The 25,740-nt window shown below is 39.3% G+C and overlaps 7 protein-coding genes across 7 annotated transcripts in view; 2 read left to right on the forward strand and 5 right to left on the reverse strand.

Moving 5' to 3' along the window:
- The window catches only part of kek6 (kekkon 6), a 43,138-nt gene extending 35,862 nt beyond the window's left edge, over positions 1-7,276 (reverse strand). The window contains exon 1 of the mRNA XM_068301025.1: positions 6,662-7,276. The gene's annotated coding sequence lies outside the window, so the exon portion shown is untranslated. The remainder of the gene's footprint in view (positions 1-6,661) is intronic.
- A 654-nt stretch (positions 7,277-7,930) lies between these two features.
- pasha (partner of drosha) lies at positions 7,931-11,331 on the reverse strand. Its single transcript, XM_068299396.1, has 5 exons — positions 10,633-11,331; positions 10,053-10,241; positions 9,027-9,991; positions 8,717-8,971; positions 7,931-8,653 (listed from the first exon to the last, which is right to left on the reverse strand). Exons 1-5 carry the CDS (start codon positions 10,883-10,885, stop codon positions 8,366-8,368), a joined length of 1,950 nt encoding a protein of 649 aa, XP_068155497.1. The 5' UTR covers positions 10,886-11,331; the 3' UTR covers positions 7,931-8,365.
- A 118-nt stretch (positions 11,332-11,449) lies between these two features.
- On the forward strand, positions 11,450-13,680 carry trus (programmed cell death 2 like trus). Its single transcript, XM_068300704.1, has 3 exons — positions 11,450-11,619; positions 11,693-12,780; positions 12,839-13,680. The coding sequence occupies exons 1-3, from the start codon at positions 11,512-11,514 to the stop codon at positions 13,092-13,094; spliced, it is 1,452 nt and encodes a 483-aa protein (XP_068156805.1). The 5' UTR covers positions 11,450-11,511; the 3' UTR covers positions 13,095-13,680.
- Positions 13,396-15,392, reverse strand: LOC137585058 (F-box only protein 9). Its single transcript, XM_068300706.1, has 3 exons — positions 15,140-15,392; positions 14,423-15,065; positions 13,396-14,364 (listed from the first exon to the last, which is right to left on the reverse strand). The coding sequence occupies exons 2-3, from the start codon at positions 15,061-15,063 to the stop codon at positions 13,713-13,715; spliced, it is 1,293 nt and encodes a 430-aa protein (XP_068156807.1). The 5' UTR covers positions 15,064-15,065; positions 15,140-15,392; the 3' UTR covers positions 13,396-13,712.
- A 251-nt stretch (positions 15,393-15,643) lies between these two features.
- On the forward strand, positions 15,644-17,586 carry Polr3C (RNA polymerase III subunit C). The gene is given in 7 exon segments (XM_068299191.1): positions 15,644-15,975; positions 16,034-16,538; positions 16,598-16,703; positions 16,760-17,109; positions 17,168-17,335; positions 17,402-17,437; positions 17,439-17,586. Coding segments are annotated over 7 exon segments (1,572 nt in total). The 5' UTR covers positions 15,644-15,700; the 3' UTR covers positions 17,571-17,586.
- Positions 17,587-17,607: 21 nt separating this feature from the next.
- Positions 17,608-20,332, reverse strand: LOC137583984 (protein VAC14 homolog). Its single transcript, XM_068299189.1, has 8 exons — positions 20,148-20,332; positions 19,931-20,081; positions 19,627-19,857; positions 19,093-19,558; positions 18,705-19,031; positions 18,243-18,648; positions 17,938-18,186; positions 17,608-17,882 (listed from the first exon to the last, which is right to left on the reverse strand). The coding sequence occupies exons 1-8, from the start codon at positions 20,243-20,245 to the stop codon at positions 17,741-17,743; spliced, it is 2,070 nt and encodes a 689-aa protein (XP_068155290.1). The 5' UTR covers positions 20,246-20,332; the 3' UTR covers positions 17,608-17,740.
- Positions 20,333-22,347: 2,015 nt separating this feature from the next.
- Positions 22,348-24,641, reverse strand: LOC137583985 (major heat shock 70 kDa protein Ba-like). Its single transcript, XM_068299190.1, has one exon. The coding sequence runs from the start codon at positions 24,429-24,431 to the stop codon at positions 22,518-22,520; it is 1,914 nt and encodes a 637-aa protein (XP_068155291.1). The 5' UTR covers positions 24,432-24,641; the 3' UTR covers positions 22,348-22,517.
- Positions 24,642-25,740: the final 1,099 nt, after the last annotated feature.

Here is a 25,740-nt window from a genome sequence, read left to right on the forward strand (position 1 = left end):
ATTATAACCATAAATTGTGTCCTTGTCCAGCTAGTGCTAGGCCAATTAATGAAGCAAAAGCTCACTCAACTGAATGATGATGCAGACGAAGAGGAAACCCAACATTGATGGGTGAAAATATACATATATGTCTGTATATATTGCCATCAGGGCCACTTGACATGCGGAACTTCAAATGATGTGGCTACCTAACCGCAGGCATACCTTTCGAATCATATAATCCAAAACAATTAATTAAAAAAAAAAAAAACCTCTCGACATGGCATACTAATGAGAGTTTTCTTAATTGTGGCATAAACTGAAAGCCTTCTAATTTGATTGATTTCGAGCTCTTACTTCGATTGTAAGAGAGATTAATGCTTTTGAAGAGATCTTAAGCAAAGTTTTATGCATTCCGATAAAGATAAATTAAGATAGAATCGACTTGTCTTTTAAATTTAACTGGATTTTTATTCCTTAACAAACAAATGTTTAGTTCTTAAACATTTATTGAAAGCAATCAGCTTTATGATTGATTTTTCTACTTTAGCGCATTTATGATAAAAAAAAGGTTGAACTCAATATCCTTGTATAATATCCTCCCCTTCGAACGAAAGCACCGTGACCTTGCTACATTCCAAACCTACGTTATGGTCCCCCACTTGCCAATAGATGAAATGTAGTCACCGCTTCACTGAATTAAGCTAGCAAACCCGAAAACAATAGAAAAGAAAAAAAGAAAACAGACAAACTTAACCCTTTTATCCTTCCGCCGAGAGGGAGAGAATGAGAGAGAAAGATTCAAGGGCTGGGTCATAAATGCTCATACGATCTAACCACTCAGCTTATCGCTGGCATTTGGCAAATTGTCGCCATCATTTTTCGAAGTTGAACACAAACCCAAAACCCAAACTCAAACCCAAAACGGACAGTGTCAGCGCCACAGCGTGTCAGTTACTTGAGTAGCCATATCCTCCAGCCAGTTTCTCACACATAACGATGGACCATTCCCTAATTCCAACTGCGGTTTCATTAGCCGCGGTCTCTGTCAACTTATTTGTTGTTGTAGCAATGGGTTTTGCTGCTTGGCTGACTCTAATTTCGTTAAGTTTCGTTTGGCCGCAACAAGCGAACATTGAATTTTTGTGTGGTTGGTTCTTCTCTTCTCGTTTGTTGGGTGAATGGGATGGATTTTTGGGTTTTTTTTTTTTTTCTGCCCAGTTATTTTTGTTTTCCCCACATTAAATGCTGTTCAGCATGAACTTTTTGGGGGCCAACCCAAGGACCCTACACATCGGCTCATCGTTTCGACCAAATGCAATTAACAAAACACGCTTCCAGCATAAAGTCATTAGTTATTCCATTTCATGAATATCCTCTCTCATTTCGAACGCTTCGTTGGAGCATATGGAAAGCTGAAGAGCACATGCTGGCTCCTTTCGCAACTTGAAGCTCTTTGGCCAATGCCCCAAAAGCATAGTTTAACAATGTGTATATATGTGTGTACATTAGAGTGGTTTGTTTTCTGAAAAATTTGCTGTACAGAAACCTAATACATATTTCAATTGTATTTCCTTTTTCATTAAGTGTGGAAAAACCCGATATTACGTATACGACTTGTTGTCTGAATGCAACAAGCGAATATTAAACATACGACTAGTTGTTCAAATTTGTATAACAAACTAGTCTTCTTCGCATAGTTTCATTGTTTTTATTTAGAAATGTTTGTTGGTTATCGATGATGATTAAACAACCAGACTTTCTAGCTTCAGGAAAAATTTATATTTGTTTTAATAGTTTGAAAATAATTCAATAAATAGAAAACTGTTTACTTAATCGCATTGAGAGTTTACTTGTTCTATTTGAATATAAAATCCTTTGGTAATATTTTAACAATCGAAAACAAACATTTGTCAATGGTGTGATTTTTAATGGTTTTTACTAGAGCTTCGAAAGAGAATCATTGTAAAGTTGATTGTCTAACAAATTCATAGCTTTAACATATACTCATGTTTATTTAACCATTATCGTTTTGGAGACCTAATTGACTCCTACAATTAAGAAGTTGTTCACTGTGCCTTCAGTTAAGCCAATGGCTTCCATAGAAATCACAAAAGTTGACCAGATTTTTTGATTTCCTGGTGTGAAAAGCAAACCAGCCTAATGTCCTTACATGTGTGACCATTCAAAATATTATTTTGTGGGTATTCACCCTGCTTTTGGACATACCACATACAAACAGCCGGTAGCAGCTAACTACATACATTCCTCTCACTCCCGTCCCATTCCTTTAACGATCCCGTTACCATTTCCTTCATTCAATTGGTGTCTACGTTAAATTGGTATTCGATGTTGTACATAGCTGTTGGTGGTGTTGGCTATTCGACGTCACGTTGTTTGCTTTCACCTCAAGCAAAGTTTTGCAAATGTTCGGACCCACACCAACCAGCACACATATACACACATACACACACAGTTACCCACACCCAAACACGCACTGCCACCACAGCTTCTCCGACCACCATATACATTCTTCCTGGCCCTCTCACTTACAATTTCGCGTCGGCCGGATAAACTTTTCGGCGTGAGTTGTTATAGGCAAAAATGGTTTTTCAATACTTAAAGATTTATGAGTCTATGAATCTTGCATATATGTATATTTATGTGTGTGTGTGTGTGTGTGTGTGTGTGTGTTGTATATGTGTCTGTGGCGACATGAAATACTGATACTCCAGCCAGTCAGGCGCCGCCACCATCGCTCTAGCCTACACCCCCTAACTGGCCCTAACAACTCTCCCTCTCTATCAGCATATGTAGGGCTTTATCCCTTACTTTGCATAAGCCAGAAAGAATATCTCCGAACCCGACCAGACCAAAGCAAACACCACAAATTAGTCGGCATAATGCACAAATTGGAGACTGGTAAAGTAGAAAAAAAATAACAGAAAAAAAGAAAAAAAGAGAGAGAAAAACGAAATCAAGCAAATTCTTGGGCCAAGCTTCGAGGCTAGGCAAAAGTTTGGAAAACTTCGGCAGCTGCCACATGGAACATGAATCAACATAAAAATAAGGCAAAGAAACGAAAGAAAAGTCCTCAAAAGTTCTTACGATGATTTAATTAGAATTCTTTAAGGTGTGTCTATGCCCAAGGTATGAACAAACGAACCAACGAACGAACGAAACGACAAGGGCAACGTTTAATTATGAAATTTTCAAGGTGCCAAGGTGATGGACCAACAAGCCAAGTTAAGACAAGCCCTGCCCATCCTAGCCAGGGCTTAACGCCTCACCTTTCTATAGATTAGCCAAAGTTCAATGTGTTAGTAATATTTTTAAGATGGGGATGACGGGGAGAGTCGGGGATATGGGTAAGAGGTAAAAACACGAAGGGAAACGGAAGCTTAGGCAGCTTAGGCAGTTGATTTTCTAGGCATTTTTCATTGGTGTTGGATGTGGTTGTGGATGTTGGAAAAACGATGTGATAAGTTAATTGAAATTAAATTTTAATTTCATGGTATAAAGTTACTCACTGGTTGGGTCTGGGTGGCCCTGTCAATAAGGGGATGAGTGCCATGAAGGCAGGATATAGGGCGGATGGAACACTTAAATCAATGTGTAAATGAAACTGGTTTGGGGGCAAGTCAAGGACCCAATCAAAAGAAATCCCCCTGAGTCTATTAGTTGAAGCATTTCAATTTCCTTACATATTAAGCTCGTGTCAGACTATAGACTAACTAATTTATGCATATGTACAAGATGGTTAAGCGGGCTAAAGATTAACATACACAACCTTGTTCGCTTTCAATAGCCCACGAAGTTTAGGTTTGATGGACATAAGGGATTTCAAACTGCTTCGCTCGAAACTCTTAAACTTAATATTGTTTCCTAATTATCTACTTTAACAGGGCTTCTGATAATTGAACTGCGTTTAAGAATATAAAATTAATTGTCCTTAATTCTGACATTTACAAAACGGAGTATAGGATTTCAAATAAATCAGATTTAGGGTAGACTGAAAACGTAGTTAACAATATTGATTCTGATTGGTTCACAATTTACTTAAAACTACATTAAGGTAATTGTTATTATTGTAGGTTCAACAGTGAGCTTAGTTTATATTACGATAGAGGGAGTACTTAAAATCCTTTTAATAAGCAATATATAATTCAGAAGAAAACAAGAAGGAAAGCGTGAGCTTTGCTGTGAAGCAATTGCTTTGGTAGTTAATTAGAAAATGACTTGCAATTTTTACTACCTTTGCGTAATGAGTCTCACTACTCAGATTTATAAAAATCAGCTGGGGAGTCTCTAGTCTCAAGGGCTCCTTAAAAGGGTCGCCCACTACGACCCACTGAACTCCCTCCACTAAAACTAATAACACGATGGGGGAGGTGTATTTACAATTTTCCCAAGAATCTGTTGTCTGGCTGGTGCTCTCAGGTAAGTAATAATTATAATTATAATTGGCAGGCTTCAGTCAGTCATTTTAGCACTAGCCCGTGGCCGTGGCCCGTCTCCGTGCCCATGTGCCCTCCCATCCATCCATAACAGTCCAATTAAACTTCAATCTATTATTAAATGCCCAAAGGCGTTAGCGTCAGCGCATTTGAAAAGCAAATAACAAGGGATATAGACAAAATCGCGTCAAGATTAATGTTTATTGATTTTCAAGGCAGTGATAATTTGTTCACAGGGCGACGCGATTTTTCTGGCTTATTTTTCTATTTCTTTGTAAAGCCGTTCTAAGAATTTGATAAGCCCCTTTTCAAATTTTCATTCAGCTCTGCCGTTGGCTCCTTTACTATCTCTTCAGTTGCTCCATCTCCTTGTCCACGGCCTCCTCCGTCCGCTTGTCTTCTCCCACTTATTCACTTTGCTCTTTCAACAAAAAGGAAAACTTTTGTGTGTATTTACATTTGGTTAAAAGCATCGTAAAGTATTGTTTCGGCCAACTTTTGTCTTGGTCGGTTTAGGTTCTGTCAAGGTTTGCCAATGGTTTTCAGGCTTTACAACGTCACATTACCTGGATTTGCTTATCGAAGATCAAAGAGCACCTTGCAGTGGCAGTTTTGTTGTAGACCTAAACCTACCCATAAATATATTGACAAAGTTGTGTCACCTACAAGATATTTAAACCCAAAATTAATATTACAAAAAAGGAGCCGCAACAAATCCGCAACCTACTAAAGAATCTTTTACTAAGACTCTTGTTGGTCCTGGTCATGTTCTGCCCAGGTTAAATTGTTGCGATACTTTTGAAACGGACCTGGATATCCCTTAGAAAATGTTTTCCATCTCCTTGTTAACAACAATTGTCAAATGAATGGTTGTTTACAGATTTTTTTAAAATTCAAAGGGAAATATGTATAATTTTATAGCCCAAAGATACATTTATTGTATAGCATTTAAATATAAAGACATTCGAATTCCCTTAAAACATTTTTTAGACTTAATGAGAGCTTTGATTTATTCGAATAAATGATTTAAATCCAAATTGTCAATTATCCATGACATTAGATTGGCATTCTATTGAATATTATTCAGACCTGTTAATAATTAATATTTTATTATGACAAAACATAAAAAACTAAACCTTTTGTATATGTATACATATTTCGGTTTGATTAAACTTTAGATCCTTCAATACCTACATATGTTTCATTCACTTAGTTAACAAACAAAATAAGATTTCTTTACAGAACATTGATCAATATATATTTATAGATGATTTCCATCAAATTCGTGCTTTGTTTCAGTAAATAAATGCCGAAGAGCAAAAAAAAACATCGAGTATACATATTGTTAAATAAATAGCAAATATGTCTGCATTGAAATATAACATTCTATTCGAATGTTGGTCTTGGCAATTGATATCAAAATTTGCATATGGGAGTTTATATGTATACACATATATCTATATATATATGCAAGACTAAAAATTCTTTAGAAAACAACTGAAAGGGGATTTTGTTTATTTGTATCAAATGATAGAAGTGGAAACAAAAAAATGTTTTTAATGAGAAAAATAAAATGTTAAAGTTAATTTAATGGAATATTCAATGGGCGAGTGACAAAACAAAAAGGATTTTGAGAAGTTTGGGGGGAAATTATATTGGTTTTACCTGGTCCCTGTGATTCGCATTACGTGCGAATGCTTCTGCTTAAATAATGATCAAAGGCTCTTTCGTATGATGACTATTTTGATTTCATGTTATTTCTAGGCCCTTTATTCTATGTGAGGGTGAAAGGAGCCATGAAAAAGCCATCAGAAAAAGTAACGTAAAGGTAAACAAATAGACTTTGTCAACATTTTTTTAGTTGTTGTTGTTGCTTGGTATTGGCATTGTTTTTCTTTCATTTACCAGAAATTAACTGGAAACGAAATCGAAACCAAAACTGAAATTGAAATTGCGCGAAACAAAAAAGCAAAGTTAAGCCTGAACCCAAAGCAAAGTCAACCTAGTTTCTGACAACGCAACAGACGCCGGGACTGACGTAGAAGCATAATGTTTTGTTACATGGGAGTGGGGAGGAGGGCTAAAAGGTGGGGTTGTGCGAACGGGGAGGCCCATATAAGCGGGACAATTGGGCGCCCTGTGGCGGATTATTGAATTTTCCAACATTCTGCGAAACCCCCAGAAACCAAAACCAAACACTTGGCGCCTAATGCGCTTCCACTCACCTTGTAAATGCCGTAAATGTTGTCTTTTTAGATCCTGACGTACAGGCGATGATGTTGTCGATATATTTTTCTATAAAGCTGACAAAATTCCAATAATATTTTACATAATTTACATATTTTTGAATGGCTTAGACCGCCGACACACAATTGCATGTGCGTGTGTGTGTGCCAACACGACAACACCAGCCACCAGGCACGAGGACAATGTTGATGCTCTGGCAGACGAGATGTATACTCGATTTTCCTCCTTTTTTTTTGTATTGCTCTCTGCTGCTTGAAACGAGACCCAATTTTAGGACATTTTTGTATTAACCGCAACGCGTATCTTCCCAACGATTTTTAATGCCGCACTTTTGTGATGAGAACGAAAGGAAAGCACATGTAACTCGCGAAACACTATCGTCCTGTCAGGAAGTGGGATTTATGAGGGGGAGGTAAGTCGGTATGCCCGATGTATTTGTTATTTAAGGTGATTTGCTTTCGTTTTTGGTTTTATCGTTTTAAATTTAAATCAAAACTCAACCAGTCACTCTCTGTGTGTGTGTGTGTGTGTTTTTGTATGATGATGGACAATCACACACAGGATGCTCCGGAGCTAGATATTCACTGCTTTTGCACTCGCCACGCAACGAACCAATACTAAAGATACAGATACAAGTAACATGCCGATGAGGTTGCAATCCAATCTAACCAACATTCATCTCCCAAATGGCTGCTGCGCGCTCTTCGATGCGCAGTGATGATGGGGGCCAGTTGGTTGCTGGTGTTGTTTTCTTTTTCCCGTATATTTTGCGGCGAATTCACTTGCGCCTGTGCGTTTGTTTGTACGTACGCGAATAGGTATGGATATATGACTCCATCTCTATATATACATACATATTTCAATGTATGTATATATTTATGTAGCGCGTATGTCCGTGTCTAAGTTTGTGTGTGTGTGTCTGACTTTGGCTCTTGCTCCGGCTCGGGCTCGTTGGAATGCTATAAAAAACGAAGCGTTAGAATGAAATGAAAATGTAGCATAATTTATGACTGCATCGTCTTTTAAATAATTGCACGCACACACACACACACACACATACACAAATACACATACCTACGAATATAAGCAACAACATCTCACGACTACCTGTCCCTGGCCATTCCCTCACTCTCTCTTTGCACTCATAATGGCCTGTAAATATTTCATTTTTGTTGTTTTATACACACATTCATACATATGTATATAAATAAATATATATAGGTATGTTTTTTTTAATGCATTTGCCATTAATGGGGGAAAAAGGATAATATCATATTTTATTTATAAAATGCAAAATCTGGACTACAATAATTACTTTCATATTTATACTTAAGATGAGACATTTTTGTTCTGGAGAGTGATCTTATCTCCCCTATGTAAGTGTGTTTTGTAGCTCTATGCAGTCCGGATCTCTCAATAAAGCAAATAGATTTTGGAAACAGCGGGTATGGGGTAACTTGTTCTAATATGCTACTAATTGTTCATAGTTTTCGTTTTCGTAATTGTCCATGTGCTTGCCCTTTTAGAGAACCATGTCGTTGTGTCATAAATATGTATATAGAATATAGCAGCATCACATGAGATTTGATTAAGAGGAATCGGCATTTCGTTCATTGTTATTGTTGAGTAATGCAAGATTTTAGATTTTAGTAACCGTTTGTTGGAATGCTTTGCATTAATGACTATAACTCAACATTATTCAAATTTGAGCCCGACGATGTTGGCAAATCCACATCATTGGGCGGCACAAAGGTACCCATTGTCTGGACACTTTCATGTTTGGCCGATAGCTTTAACATTTCCGTTTTAAGTTTATCCAATATGGCATAATTTGGTTGATTAACAGCTGCCTTACTTTGGAGCACGGTAATCTCCTGCTCTTCTAGTTTCTTCTCCTTAAATGTTTTGATCGAATTGTTGCCATAGAGGCGCAACAACGAGCCCCAAGTTTGTATATGCGGATGCAATTTCTAAATAGACAACAGATTAGATTAAGTTTAATAGCCGAAGGCATCAATGACTAGAAATCTAACCTGTAAAATGGCTTGCGAAGCTAATTGCTTGCCCTCTCGTTTATTCTTGCAAACCACTTTTGCTGTATGCTTGCCCACAGTCATTGCGAATTCGTTCTTGTTATTGGCCGTTCGATTGATTTCTTGGCTAATTTGCACATCGCTTCCATAATTCCGCTGCAGGCACGTCAATAGAATGGCATTGGGTGCAGGTTCTGTCGTTTTATTGCAGAACTCGGTAACGCGGGGATCATCAATGCGAATGTCATCGAAAACCTAAGAAATATTTCTATCAAATTATGTGCTCTTAGTTTCATTACGCCATACTTACAGATAAATCGCTTTGTGCTTTCTTGGCAGTACCACTCTTTTGATCCTTATTGTTGCCCGTTATCTTATCTTTAACATCCGGTATGAGTACCTCTAGTGTTTCGCGTGCCGCTTCAGATTTGGCCTGCTTCTTGCTCGTGCCATAGCCAGTGCCATATTTTAAATTGTTAACCGACACTGTGGCCGAATATGGAGTGGCTGCATTCTGCAGTTCCTTAAACTCATAGGTTGGCTGTGTCTTGAGGGCATGCTGGACATATTCATGCAGAATACAGACAAAGCTCTTACCATTCGGATTCATAATCCATTCCTTGCGTCCACGTGGATTCGTTGCTCCCTCACCACCAGCAGCCAGTATTGGAAATTTAATTAATTTAGTCCCATCCGGCAGAGTTGGCCTTTGTATATTCTTAATGTGCTTGCGGTTCTTCGTGAATTTACGGCGTGCGTTCCAGCTTCGAAAACGGAGTACGCGAATCTCTTTGAATTTGAAAAGTTTTTGGCAATACGAATTAAGTTGATCGGGAGTCACCGATTCCTTTTGGGTATTCTCATTGACTGTGACTATTTTGGCAGCAGGCATTAAGGCCGGCAATGCAGGGGCCGTTGATTCAGTATTATTCTCTCTAGCCTCCACCTCCATGGGCTCGGCAGCCATGGAAGTATCAGCAGCGGTAGCAGCAGAAAGAGCAGCCATAGGGCAAACGCCTACTGCTGGAGTTTGGATGGCAGTTTCTTTGCTCTGCTGTTCGGCTTCTGCTTCCTCATCCAATGCCCGGCGATAATTGAGACAGGGTATGGCACCCAAAGGCACTGCATGTTTGCGGGCACTACCAGTGCCCAGAAAATAAGGACGAGCCGCACAGCAGACTCGTGTCTTACGATGTAAGAAAAGTGGCATCCCACTGTTATGTGTAACTTGGACCCAACCTTCGGGCAAGACCTCAAAATGATTGTGACGTTTCTCTATCGAAGAAATATCAGAAGTTTACTCAAATTTCAACAAGGCGATTTTTGGCTCCCTTACCCTCTAAAACAGTTTTGAAACGCTGCTCATATTTGGGACGCTTCGACTCACGCAAATCCTCGGGCAGTTTCTCATCCAATAGATTCTCAATTTCGTCATCATCGAATTCAGATGAATCATAGTCATCGGCATCGCCACCGTCTTCCTCATCGGCATAAGTATCGCCATTCTGTTTTTCGCTGGCCGCATCTAATCGAAATAGAAACCACAAGAAAATATTAAACTAATTTGACACCCTATGACGCTTTCACCAGTCGCCAGACCTTCAAATCGACTTTCAAATACCTGATTTGGCTGGCAGTTCCAAGCGTATAATTGGAATCATACGCATTTTAATGCATTTTATGCCCAGAAGGCACTGAATCAACTAAATTCTAAATCTACTTTTCTTTTGGTTTTTCTTTTCAGTTTATCAGCTTCCATTATTTGTTTAATGATAAGGTCTTAACAGATCTTCCAGAGATAAGAAAACAGGTTCAAACAGAAGTTCGCAACGCAAAGCAGAAGCATTTTTGAACAGTGTAGTATATCTGTAGATACACACATTTATATTCCACCCACTGCTTCGTATCTGGCTCACCTGAATCGTCGTCCTCACTTCCAAAGCCAACCTCGTCAAGCACTTGAAATTGACGCAATTGCTGATCCATAGGCTCATTCTGTAGCTCCACATCGCGTGTGTGACGCATTTCTTCAATGGCACTTAACGAGAAGCCGGCTACTTTCAATGCCTGTTCATCGTCCTCCAGGCGGGGCCGCTTGGCCGCCACTGGGGCAATAAGCGATGGCTCCTCTTCACCTGCTATAAGTTCTTCACCCATTTTCTGGGCCATTGTCTTAACTAATAGTGCTTAACAATCTAATTGTTTGTTAACTTAAAGCTGCTTTTAGATGCTTCTCGCCAATAACCAATACTGATATCATCCAACGATTTCGAATGAATTCCTCATTGGACGTGTCGCATTGATTAAGCTAGAAGCAACTTTAACAACAGGAAAAATCCCTAGCCTAACTGAAGAGCAGTTTAAAATGATACACTTGTTTGTCTTTTCTTTCGTTTGGAACACGTTAATTGCAGCGAAAATTTTGCAACAACGAAAACACAAGCAGCTTGTCTTTTGCTATGGATTCTATTCCGTTGCTGTTGCAGACAAGGGCAGGACAAAACACCAAAGCAAAAGGAGCCGCATTAGAATACACAACCCGTTATTTCTTTAATTTAGTTAGTAAGTTGGTAAATTTTTTAATTAAATGCAAACTAAATCAATATACACTTACAGCCAAACAGCTGTTGCAAGAACAAACAAATTGTGCAACACTAGCAAGCAGCTGTTTGCCATCCTATGCAACACTGATGCTTTCGGCTCTCTCAAACAACGTCGAGAGAGAAAAACGTGAAAAGGGACGAAAAAGCGAATTACCGTTAAGAGCAAAGGAGAAACTATAATTATTAATTTGAATGGCAAAAAACAAATCGACTGTGTACCTGGGCTATGAGGATGAAGAAATTCCGGCCAAGCAGGTGGCATTTCTGAACAGTTTCACCAACAAAATTGGTGGCCTACCAGTAAGCATATCTGACAAACAGCGCATGGGGCAGGAGGCAGGTGATAATTAAAATTGATTTTTCTCCAAAATAGGACTGGCCCAGAAATGAAGTCACCGTACCCGCCTGTCCGCTCTGCGGAATGGTGCGTCCCTTGATTGTGCAGATGTATGCGCCACTTGATCGATCGCAGTTTCATCGAAATCTTTATATATTTGGATGTGTGAGTCCTGCGTGCTCGACCAATCAGAAAAGCTGGGTATGCGTGCGTACCCAACATCTGGACATTGGTTCTCAGTACGATGTGATCAGTGAGCAGATGCCTAAGGGTGCTCCTGCCACGGGTAAACAGAAAAAGAAGAACAAATCCAGCGCTTTGCAAAAAGTTAGTTGGTGTAATGGGGTGGACGATTGGGGCGATAGCGGCGGCGATGCTGAAGTTGTCGATGAGGTGATGGACATGACAGCAGATGAAGAACAAAACGAGCGAAATGGCAATGTGCGACCAAATGGTATAGGCATTAATGAGGACTTGGAGGCTTTACCACTACAAGATCTAACCAATATTGATGATGACGACGACGAAAGCACATCTGTGGAGAATGATTTGGTATGCGGATTCGGTCAAATGGATATGACCTCAATGCCCCATAAAGCCAGCGAAGATCCTAATGCGAATTGTGCTGCCGACGATGCCACAGCATGTGCGGATGGAGCGAGTGCCAGTGCAAGCACCGCGACAATTTGTGCCGAGATTGAAGGGCCAGAAACTGATGTTGTATTGGTGGACACTCCAAAGAAACCGGAACGTGATCTTATTGCATTATTGAAGCACACTTCGTTGCCGGCCAGCTTAGGACCGCTTTCTCAAGTTAAAGACATAACACTAAAATCGTCTTACATCTCCGTGGAAGTGGAGAGTAATGCGAAAGTAGAAGAATACGAGCATTACGACGGTGACCTTTCAATGGATCACATACGCGACCTGTATCAAGAGTACAAGATGCGTGACGAGGATCCAGCCCATTCTCCACTTGGAGCCACATCGTCAGGCTCAACGGTGGCCACCGCTGAGTCATGCGACGAACATGAGTCCTATGAAAAAGCATTGCCAGCCCACGGTGATGTTGTATTTCACAATTTTATTACCACTCTACAGCAAAATCCGGGCCAAATCCTAAGGTTAGCCAAAATCATTTGAGTTATCACTGAATCCATATATAATTGTTATGCATTGCAGGTATTCTCGCGACGCGCTGCCTTTGTTGGTGGCTCCTCTAGCAGAACCGCTGCCAAAGTGTCAGAATTGCAAAGGTGAAACCATCTGCGAGGTCCAGCTGCTGCCCACTTTGATACCCAAGTTAAGATTCCAGCAGAATGCAACAAATGTGCCCATTGAATATGGAAATGTGTTGATTTTTACCTGCTTAAAGAGCTGCTGGGATACTCCTGATCAGATGCGCTACGAACAGGTGATTGTGCAGTCTGAGGCATAAAAATTTCAATTCCAAAAAAGCCTACAAAACAATGCCTTAGTAAAATGACTACATGCATGAAAACCATGTGCAAACTTCGTCAGTCGTATTAGCAAACCTTTTAACTCATATTTAAATACATATATCTGGGATTGATTGGAATAACTTTTAATTTTCATAAATTTCAAAAACGATGGATTTTAATTAGAAAATGTTTACTCCTCGCTATTTAAACAAAGAACAATTTGCAATTTAAGTGCTTTTATCATTTCCAATGGATAATCAGGTATCTCATTATCATATCAATTAAAAAAAAAACGACTTAAGAGGTTGCACTATTTATTAACATGTGTTTAGTTATTTAACAAAGGTTATTTGGATTTTAAACTACAAAAAAAAAAAAAACAACTGCATTCACTTAGAAAATCAAATGGAAAAGCTAAGCTTCTCACTTGTCCTAGAAAGATTTTATGCTCTAGTTAATAAGAACGTTGTACGCTTTTAGGCAGCAAACCGGGATAGTTGCTACAAATATTTCGTTTTTGTTCCACTCTTTAACAAAAAAATTATACTAAATCAGTTTTCAATCTAGTGAAACGCTAAATAATTGCTTTTATTTCCATCCTGGGGAAAAAATGATCAGGCTAATGGGGCATCAGCATCCAGGTGGTAACTCCTGACGGGCGAGAACCATAATGGCGGATACTTGGCATCCGTCAAATCAAAATCGGAATTAATATCGACTTTATTTCGCTTCTGCACTAGGGTATAGTGCGACCAAACAAGCTGGGCGCATGGTCTTTTCGGTGTGTTTGTTATGCGAAGCTCTATAAGGAAATGTGTGGCATTGTTGGTATCGTCATCGACTGGCATAATACTGCCACGACGTTGACGCATGAATCCCTGTGTCTGCCTTGTTTGGGTTTTATGCAAAACAAGTGTTACTGTATTTCCAAATAGACGATAGCGCCCATGCAGAACATCGGGTCGTGTGTTATGCGGCTGCTTTAGTTTAGTGACACCTTGGGCTGGTTCATCAGCGCTGGTCATCATTAGGACCTTACCATCTGGCATAAATCGTATATAACGATAGTATTCCACAAGCTGAACCGGCCTATAGAACTGGTCCTGAAAACTATTCTCACCCATGCGTAGGTAAGTCGTCTTGCTTATGTAGCAGCCGCTGAAGTGGACGCGTTCCCTGCGAACGAACATATCGCGCCAGGAAGAATATGCGCTGGAACTTTCAATGTCTTGTGCTTCCAATGTCCCAACGTTTTGGCCCCAGACTCTGTGGATAAGAAATTATTATTTAGTAGGTTCTCCTACCAAAATCTTACTTTACTCACTTGACACAAGCCAGACGCCAAATCTCCTCGCTGCGGGCGTATACATAAAAACCTTTGGATACTGCAGCGCACTGCTCCAGGGAGCGCATATCCAGTTGTGCGGATACCACCCAACGAAATATACGAATTATAATCTCTGGGGGCAAATTGGAAATGTGCAGTCCTGTTGTCAATACACTAGAATCGCGACTGCTCATAACAAGCTTGCCACCATAGGCTTCATCCTGACTGAGATCTCGCTGAAATTTCTCGTAAAGATCAATTATTATCCCATCGTCACTTTGCTCAAAATCTGAAGTTGCCAAATCTAACTGCTTGGCAAAATCATTGGCAAGATTTTGAAATTTTTTGCTGGCATCATTGTTAGTCAATTTTTGCTGCTCATAGAATTTGAATTCTATATCAGGTACAATCTGTGTGGCCTTGCGATAGAAGGGTAACGCGTCGTAAACCTTCCCCATCTGCTCTAATTTTACAGCCGTTCGGTACAGGATCTCTGCCTTGGCTTGAAGATGATCTGCCTCGCTGGCGTTAGCCGATGTTGCTTGTGCTTGGAGCTCCCGTTGCCAACTATCACGGAACTCATCCAGCTCACTACGACCGTGACCTTGGAATTCCGTATTAGACTCTGTGTCGGACATATCTAAAGCAAAAAAATAAAAACGAAATCAGTTTTCGTGTTCAAGCAATTGTTATCTGACGCAATTTCTATCTAACCTGTAACTATTTTAAAACTTGGGAGAATAGAATAGAGAAGTGGTGCAAACGTCGTGGGTTCTGAAAATTTTAACTATAATAAAGGGTCGCGCGTATTGCTGATAGTGACCGCGCGGTTCACCCCTGGATTTTGAAGTTGTTTTGAATAGGGTGCAACATGTGGCCATTGGTGAGACCCCAAAATTTAGTTGTATTTTGGTTTGACGAAAACAAACGCTTCCAATAATTCTATCCGCTGTTGTTTGCGATGGCCAATTCCTAACACACGGAAGTCACAGACACGAATACAGGACTCACGAGACTCACATAAATCAATCTTTACTCAGCAATTTAAAACTTAAAAAATTGAAATTTTTAATTTTATTACTTATATTCTTTGAGTAAATAAAATGTTCAGCAGTAATAGTTTAAAAAAAATGTAAGCGCAATTTAAATAATGTTCACATATTTACTTGTGTTAGATATTACTATCGAAACGTATCGATAGGTGGTTTTGACCAACAGCTGTTGGCAACGAGGTTTTTGTTTTGATTTGAAATCTGAATCTTGACATTTTTATTAATGTCTGCGGATTATTTACATTTGTGCTCTGTGATTCTGAAACAATGCTTCGGCAATGTTGTCGAATCTGTGGCGAATTGTTTGTTCTCAGCCACAACAAGGACTCTGTCACAGATTGTTAGCACCACAAAACTGCCACGGAAGGAAGTGTGCGTTGCACTGGCGGTACTGATCAGATTCCGGCTAGTAGGCTTTGAGCCATCTCAAACAAATCCTTTTCTGCCAGAATATTCCCTACGACGTGAAGATATCCTATTTCTGCTGCGGCATCCGCGGTAAGCTTTTAATGAGACTGTGAATCAGTGTATGATTGAAATTGTGATCTAATTTAAGGTACATATATTTGATGCAGACCAAGTATGGAAATGTTGGTGCCTCTATCACCGAGGAACTAATTCATTCTGGATCGCATACACATGTGAATAAAGTGTTGCTTAATTGTCTGGCTGACGAAGATGCCGGGACAGCAAATGCAGAGACACATCGGAATACATTTCTCCAAATGATTAGTGATCATTATATTATTAAAATGCCAGAATTAATTGAAGGGGATGATCAGGACGAAAGTGTCCCTCGGTTTCAAAGCGATGAATGTGAATACTTTCGCCATCCCAATATTGATCTTCATTTACTGTCAATGATAAGCAAAGGAGAGGCTTCACTAAGTGATTCCAAAGAAAGCAATATGATGTGGACCTTAAATTATGATCGCTTCCATCAGGATTTTCGCGATGCCATCATGGTAGACTCAATTAAACGTAAACTTGGAGATAGTGCCGCTGAGTGCTTTAGTTTTATTCTGACTTTAATATATAATACAACCGATCCGTGGCAGCGTGTAAGTATTACAGCAAATCTCGCATTCAGGAGCAAATATAAAGTTACCAATTTCTTTAGAAAACGTCTAATCAAATAACTTTCATGGAAATAAAACAGACCATCGAAAGGAAATCAAATAATTTAGACCTAATTAAGTACTTGGACCAATACATAAGCCTGCTCAGTAAGTTAATTGGTAACAATTTAAAGTTCTTATAAAAAAATACCTAATTTTCACAGCCGACGATTCTCTTGGTTTCCTGCGAAAGGTTGGCGATATGGGAAACGGCCAGTATTTAGTCGACATGGAACGGGCTTTTGAGTCACTTGCTTTTGCTTGCATTGAGTCGGTTATTACCGAACGTTTTGGCTCGAAAGCGGCACGCATTTTTCGAGTAATACGGTTTAAGAAATTCATTGAACAGGAAGATCTACAGAAAGAGGCCATGATTCCGGCCAAGGAAGCCAAATCACTAGCCTATAATTTGTTTCAAGAGCAATTTATACACGTCAAAGTGATCAAAAAACCTGGAGGCGGCAGCAATGGTCCAGCTAAGGCGTTTTATCTCTATCAAGTCAAGCAAAAAGACGTAAGTAAATAATCCTTTAAATGTATTTTAAGTTTTATTTCGTGCTTAACTCTTGCAGACGGTGAGAATGTTATTGGACATTTCATTTAAGGCTCTCTACAATGCGATCGAACGGTCAAGCTATGAAAAATTTGAGCACAAGGGTCTCATAGACAAATCTCAAAGACTAGACGCCATAGTTGACACCATGAGGGAACGTGGTGAATCGGATGAATTTATCGCTGAGGTAGGGCAATAGTAGTAATAGCTAAAAATTTCGACATATGAACTAAGAGGTATTTTCGTATTTTAGATTATGGAAACATTCACACCACCGGAATGTGAAATTCTTAAAAAAAGTCAAGAATCGCATACAGGCCCTCTCTAAGGCTGAATTAACACTAGATAACTCGATCTTTCTTTTACAAATGTATCAACATCATTGCACTACGCTGCCAACCAGCATACAAAAGTTTAAATAAATATCGCATAACGATATATTTCTATTTGGTTCGAAGATTAAGATGAAACGTTTGGGATTACATTTTATTAGATACATACAAAGCAATAAATTTGCACTTTACGCTTAATCACAGGTGTAAAATTAATATTTATGTATAAATAGACATTCGACATACCATTCACAAGTCTACTAATTACTGTCTGGTGTAATAACACTACGTTTCCGCTGTACAATTCGTTGCTCGCGGTGTGCCTTTTGCAACTTAATGAAATGTTCTTTTAAAGCATCAAAATCAATGTCACTCTGGTGTTCCAATGAATCTCGATTATTTCTAGAGCAAGAGAAGTGTATCAGCAATAGGTTAATTGAACGATGAAAATCCTTACATAGTGTATATTGGTGTATTCCAATAATTGGGAACACATTGCAGACGATTCCTTAGGGTGTCGAAAGCTTCTGTTTGTGGCAGGAGCATTAGAATTCCAAAAAGCGCGTGTGCCAAATGTTGAGCATCGGCGCAATTATTTGCCTTTGAAACAAGCGTCAAACGTAGCGAAGCGAAGATTGGAGATTCTATAAGTTGAACTAGTTTATCCAACTCGCCGAGCAACTCCAAAGTGACTTCGACATCCGCGCTGTAGGGAATAAAGGTTAAATGAAACACTACAGAAGTATAGTCACAGCCACATACAATAAAATGACCAGCTCCGAGACATGTTGATAGCTTTGCGCCAGTAGACACAGCGATAGCGTAGATACTGGACAATTGGCCCAACTCATGTAAAGACATTGAAACAAATTGGCAGACTTGTCGTTTGAAATGTTTCGCAAACTATTTCGCAATTCAAACAACTCGGTTGAAGTCAACAGTATACTGTTTAGTAGGCGAACGACAGTTGATGCGAACTTTAAGTTAGTCACTTCCTCAGATAAAATTTCTGCAAAACTGCGATAGATATACTCGGCATTAAGGAGGACACACAGTTTTCGTATAATGAGAGAAGCCCTGTTTTCCAGAATTAGTTTCTCCTCACTGAAGAGTTTTAACAAGCTTAACAAGAACTTGCGGTAGTGCGATTTGTTGAAATCATCTAGATCTGTAAAACTCATCTAAAATATCTGGTAAGATACGATTTGATAAATTATATCATACCCTTTGTATCTTGCGAATTAACTATTTCTGCTAGCACAGATAAGCTCTGGAGTACCACCTCATCCGAGTTGTCGGCCAGCGTTAACATTAGGTTGTTATTTAAATTTGTTGCATGTTCAGACATTTCATTTGGGAAATTGGTAAACAGATGATGTATCCATTTCAGTACTGCAATCTTTGTATCCTTGGAGTTGTGTGTCAGATACTGCGAGAGCACATCCATAATTGATCGTAAGTCTATTTTAGCAGCGGTTTGAGTTTTCAGTTCCTTGGATGATACGAGCTGCATCATTGAATTGTTAACAACCACGGCCGAGTCCTTAATGCCTTTAAATATATAAATATATTGTAAGCTGGATGTATATTTTTTTTAAATGTAACAACTCACTGCGCTTTGACTCCACATTGTATTCTAGGCATGGCAAAATGGCCGTGAATATGCCACTGGCATAGGGTAATACATTTGGACCGAAAATTTGTACAAACTCTCGTATCCATGTGATGGCTGTAGCCTTGATTAGCTCATTAGGCGACTGAGCATGGGTAATTAGAGTGTTGATGGTATCCTCCATGCGTACCGACGAGGAATCGTTTCTTATTGACCTTAGAAATTGACTAATTGTAGTCTCGCACATGCGTTGAATCTCATTAGTGTTATCTTCGAGCATAACAAAGAGCCCGTCGAGAATCTCGGTGAGATAGTTTACCATGTCCAAATCGGGTACGGCATTTAAAATGGATATCCATGAGATCACATACTGACGCGCAAATTCATCTTTCACATAAATGCGCTCTCTTAAAAGAGGTATAAAGGACTCTAAATTAAATGTCTGCGAAGATTCTGTCACAATGTCCTGCGGATTCAAAATAAATGTTAATGATGTAGGATATCAATAGGAATCAGTCAAGTTATTATTGTTACCTTTAGCAAACGATCGATCAGTTCGCTTGCATCCTTGACTGATTGATCCGAGTCGGTGACTAGGCGGGAAAGGGCCGCAAACAGCTCTGGGAAAAATGGAATTATAGCAGCTCGTGACACTTTAACCACATTGTAAAGGGATTCGCAGGCAAAGTAACGCACACGCAAATCTGGATCTGACAGGCAGTTTATAATAGGCATAACCAGCTCATTGACATACTTATCCGAATCCTGAAAAAAAGTAAGGCAAATAATTATGGGCGTGAGTTACGGGAAAACATGACTAATTCTAATTTCCGCTTACCTTGCCCAGCCCTAATCCCGTGGCGGCCAGCCCAATAAGAGCACCTTTCCTTCGGTTGGCATCCCGTGCCGTGGCATAATCATTGGTCAGCACCTCTATTAATTTTCGTATCTGTGCGCTGTTGTTCTTATTGTTGAATTCCATCACCATTCTGCAAAGACCCAATGAAATTGTGGGAGTTAAGATGGTGAAATTTTACCCATTCGGTTAATCATACTTTTCAATTTCCTGAGATGCCACTTTTCGCTTGTCATAAACCTTATCGCCCAAAGCTTTGGCGCAAGATTCACTTAAAGGTGCATACGGAGGATCCATTTTTTGTTTTTGCCGCAGAAACAATAATAATAGCAGGTGAAGATGTGTTACTAGTGAGTCCGTGCATGAGTCAATTGCGATAACGATAACAGTGACTTCGATACAAGAGAATATAAAGAAAGAATATAAAAACGGGGAAAACAAGTAAATAACGTCTGGCAAAAGCAATTTAACTGCGTTGGTAAGAAAAAAATGGCTGCTTTGAACGTTGAAGAAGTGAATTACGGAGACATCAAGTTTAACGAAAATGAAAAAGGATCAAAAGTGGTCAGTAAAAGAATGATTTAACATGTTATCAGTTGATAAGACAAGTTATACATACATATGTATGTACATATGTATTTGTTTTCAGATACTTGGCCGAGGTGGCTATGGGAGGGTACTTCTAGCCCGGTGGCGCGATCGTCAAATAGCTGTGAAAGAGTTGTATCCAACTAATAACCCCTCAGCATCAGAGAGAGAAATTAACCAGCTATACAAAATCCAACATAAAAATATTATCAAATTATATGGCGTATCAAAAAATCTCAGCAGTACTTACTTACTATTGGAGTTTATGGAGGGCGGATCAATGCACAATTTCTTATATGGACCCAGAGAGTCATATCAATATCAGACTGCCCGAGATTGGGCACATCAGATTGCCCAAGTAAACTTCATGATCTAATTGCTTTTCTCAAATGCATACTAAGCTTCACTTTTTTTCTTGCAGGGTCTCGCCTATCTACATGATCCGAGTGTTGGGCCAATTATACACCGCGATATAAAACCTCACAACATTTTGCTTTCAAAAGAACGTTTACAGGTCAAAATTGGTGATTTTGGAAACGCAAAACTTCTCGACAACGCAATGACATGTGGAAGTGGCACAATTATGTATATGGCACCAGAGGTAGACATACTTTCATGCGTCATATGTACCTACATATGTATGTATATAAAAATGTTATAAATTAATTATTTTGGCAATAAGGTATACGACAGCCATATTTATACAGAAAAGTGCGATGTCTATAGTTTTGGAATAACTGTGTGGGAGATGTTGGCAATGCAACAGCCATTAAACTGGTATATTAAAAGTTTCCCTTTACAAAAGAGTGTCGCCAAGGGTAACTTTTTTTAGATATACAGAATCATTACATATTTCCAAATAATATTATTTTAATTACAGGTGAACGGCCTTCTTTCGGTGGGCCAATGAAAAAATGCCCCGAATCTATGAAAGAATTGATAAAGAGCTGCTGGGATAAAGAACCTTCCAACCGTCCATCGATGATAAGTGTAACCAAAGAATTGAAAGACATGATTAATTGCGCAGGAGAAGGATAGTTTTACTTTTGAACGACTTTTAAAAAATCTTAAATATTTGTTTAATAATACTGTAACAGTTTTTGCATTCATCTTTTTACACTGATTTGAAATCAATTAATTTAGATACATATATGTGTGTTAAACATTCCGTTATCGACAATTCTTTAATTGTATCATTCAAAGTGAAGTAGTCACAGTTCAAGTTTGTAGCCATCGTATTTGTAAACAACCACAATTTAGCGGCCGGCTAGATGTTATATACATATATGTTCCTGTCATATTATTTGAAATCATCGTTTGTAAAACGAATGTTGAACCAGAACCCTACCGAGATCAGGCAAAACATATTTATGGTCCAGCATATACTGCGTCTAACAGACTTATCAATCGAACAACTACCAAAAAATCTCTGTACTAGATACATATACGAAATACAAAGATAACTTCTGTCGATCCGAATCTGATAGAATATCTACCCAGCCGAAATACCACTTTTTTACAATCTGGTGTAAATTGGATTACCAATTGCAAGAATGGGAAACTATTAAATTACCTCTCTAGTCTAAGTAATAGATGGTAAATGTAATTATGAACAATACTATCATTTAAAGTGACCCTGCCCAAAGAGGAATTAATTTATGGTACACATATGTAAGTATGTAATAGATACTCACGAAACTGTAATCCATTTCAAATCCTTTGTAAAAGAACGCCTTTGCTTCTAGGAAATTTTTTTTTTTTTTAGCCTTATGAATGTCTTATTTTTAGCCACTAGTATTTCAAACATTACATTTTTGGACAATAATAATAATTTTATACTTTATTTTTAAAATTTGTTGCTAACTTAGGTCTATAACACAATGGATTCAATTTTTAAAGGTTTCAGGTATGATTAAAACCATAAACTCTCATCAGTCTAAAACAAAAACTAAAAAATATTTGGGAATAGATTCTCTCTGACTTAGTCGACCTCCTCGACTGTGGGTCCGGAGCGACCACCAAATCCTCCAGCCTGTTGTCCACAGTTGGCTCCAGCTGTTTGACCCTGCTGATGCATTTTTGTCATTATGGGCGAACAGTGTTTCGTCAGCTCCTCCAGTTTGTGATCAAACTCCTCCTTTTCGGCTGTGGTATTTGAATCCAGCCATTTGACCGTCTCGTTACACTTTTCAATCACGGAGGACTTGTCGGTCTCGCTGATCTTATCGGCACTGGCCTGTTCCACAGCCTGTTTCACGTTGAAGACGTAGGTCTCCAAACTGTTCCGAGAAGAGATTCGTTGACGCTGTTTCTCATCCTCATCGGCATAACGCTCTGCATCGTTTACCATTCGGTCAATATCTGCTTGCGACAGACGACCCTTGTCGTTTTTGATGGTGATATTCTTGGCCTTGCCCGTGCTCATCTCCTTGGCGGTGACATTGAGAATTCCATTGGCATCCATGTCGAAAGTAACCTCTATTTGAGGAACACCTCTGGGCGCTGGTGGAATTCCAGACAAGTCAAAGGTTCCCAAAGCATTGTTGTCCTTAGTCATCACCCGTTCGCCCTCGTATACTTGGATAGCAACTCCAGGCTGATTATCGGCATATGTTGAGAACGTTTTGGTTTGCTTGCAGGGAATGCGGGAATTGCGTTCAATCAATTTGGTCATAACTCCACCAGCAGTCTCTATGCCAAGAGAGAGTGGTGCCACATCCACCAGAAGAACGTCCTGGATCTTGCCGCTCTGGTCGCCACTGAGAATAGCAGCTTGAACAGCAGCTCCATATGCGACAGCTTCGTCTGGGTTGATCGAGAGGTTCAGACTCTTTCCGTTGAAGAACTGTTGGAGCAGGCTTTGCACTTTGGGAATCCGTGTGGAGCCGCCCACAAGCACTATGTCATGGATTTGACCCTTGTCCATCTTGGCGTCGTTCAGAGCCTTTTCCACAGGCTGCAGAGTGTTGCGGAACAGGTCGGCACACAGCTCCTCGAACCTGGCACGACTAATTTTAGTGTAGAAGTCATGTCCCTCAAACAATGCATCCACTTCTATAGTAGCCTCGGAGCTAGATGACAGAGTACGCTTGGCACGTTCAGCCGCTGTCCGGAGTCGTCGTAAAGCTCTGGGATTGGAGCGCATATCCTTCTTGAACTTGCGCTTGAACTCTTCTGCCAGATGTGTCACCAATCGGTTGTCAAAGTCCTCACCGCCAAGATGTGTGTCACCGGCGGTGGCCCGCACCTCAAACAGAGATCCTTCGTCAATAGTCAGGATAGACACATCGAAAGTACCGCCTCCTAAATCAAAGATCAGCACATTGCGCTCTCCCTTTAGGTTCTTGTCCAGACCATAGGCCAATGCTGCCGCAGTTGGTTCGTTTATGATTCTGAGCACATTTAAGCCAGCAATATGACCCGCATCTTTAGTAGCCTGTCTCTGGGAATCGTTAAAATATGCTGGCACTGTGATGACTGCATCTGTAATGCTCTGGCCTAAATATGCCTCGGCTGTCTCCTTCATCTTAGCCAGCACCATCGAGCTTATCTCCTCGGGGGCAAAACGCTTCGATTCGCCCTTAAATTCCACTCCTATTTTGGGCTTGCCTCCATCGCTGACCACCTTGAATGGCCAGTGCTTGATGTCCTCCGCAATCTTGGGATCGTCGTACTTTCGGCCAATCAGACGTTTGGCATCGAATACTGTGTTTCTTGGATTCATGGCCACCTGGTTCTTAGCGGCATCGCCTATCAGACGCTCCGAGTCAGTGAATGCCACATAGCTTGGCGTCGTCCGGTTACCCTGGTCATTGGCTATAATCTCCACTTTTCCATGTTGATAGACACCCACGCAGGAGAACGTGGTACCCAAATCTATTCCAATAGCTGGCATTTTGTTTCTTCTTGTGGTTTTTTTTGAATAGTTTTCTTCTTGGCGTTGATGATTTCTGTGATTTTTCTTCACTTGGTTGTTTTTCACAATTTCTTTTACTTTTCAAATACTTTTTTACTTCACTTTTAAAACCTTTTATTATTTTTGCTTGTTCAGCAAGTCGCTTTTCTTATCTTTTGTTTGTTTTTGTGATGTTATCACTTCGCTTGTTTGAATTGAATTGCTGCGAAGAGAAATTGTCGGCCCTATTTATACCCGGACACTCTCTTTTCGAAATTTCGAGACGCTCTCGTCTCGTACTCTCTCGAACAATCGGCAGATGTTAACAAGTGTGAGCGAGATGGCACACCTTTACCCCTGCGCTAAGAGCAGAATATTCTCGAAGTATCTGTGGCCCTCTATTTATGTTTTGCTTTTTTTGAGGTAGGTCTTAAAATTTTTTAAATTTAAAATTAGATAGTTATGCATGTATGTATGTTGTTTACTCTGAAAAACTCAATACTTGATTGCTCATTTTAGTTATTTTTATACATATTAATTACTAGTAGTTGTGTCGATTTAATCTCTTGATCTCAGCTCACGTGTATCAAATCTGTTGCTGAGGAGGCTTGGCAACGATTTTTCATTGTCTATGGATCTGTGGCATCTTATGTTTTAGTGAATGGGCTACGGTCAGAAACCGGAATTGTTAGTAACCGTACTGAAACTATCTTGGTTTTTGCAAAGCCACCGTTAGTGCTTAAAAGTTAACTAATTTTTTTTTTTTACAAAAGTAGGTACATTCATATGTACATATTTACATAAATAAATAAACACATCTAGGATTACTAAAACTAGTGGAAAATCTTTTAAAGCGAATTAAATTATTTTTTTGATATTGGATGACACTTTAAAATATAATTTTTGACCCATTATATGAGAGTTTTATTTGAAATAAAAATTCTAGGTTCCACTAATACATTAATAAACGCAAATGAAAAAAGTCGACAATTCATTATTTGTGTATGATGCTTAAATTAAGATGTTTATTATATTGATGAGAGACTTCAGCAATTGGCAGGAAAACCGTGGAAAACAATTTTTACGTGATTCCAATAAAAATAGAATATTTGATGTACGTAAGAAAATTAAAAATAGAATTTCTGTGAGAATTCTTATGAATATCAAAAGTCAGTGGAAAATTGATTGAAGATTTTCTTTATCAAAACTTCTAGAAAGTGTTAAATTTGAACAATTGTTGAGGTAGGTAGCAAAAAAAGAGCAACAGATACTTCGAGAATATTCTGCTCTTAGCGCAGGGGTAAGGTGT

The sequence above is a fragment of the Drosophila tropicalis genome, unplaced genomic scaffold, assembly GCF_018151085.1.
Source record: "Drosophila tropicalis isolate 14030-0801.00 unplaced genomic scaffold, ASM1815108v1 contig_878, whole genome shotgun sequence".
NCBI classification, from domain to species: domain Eukaryota; kingdom Metazoa; phylum Arthropoda; class Insecta; order Diptera; family Drosophilidae; genus Drosophila; species Drosophila tropicalis.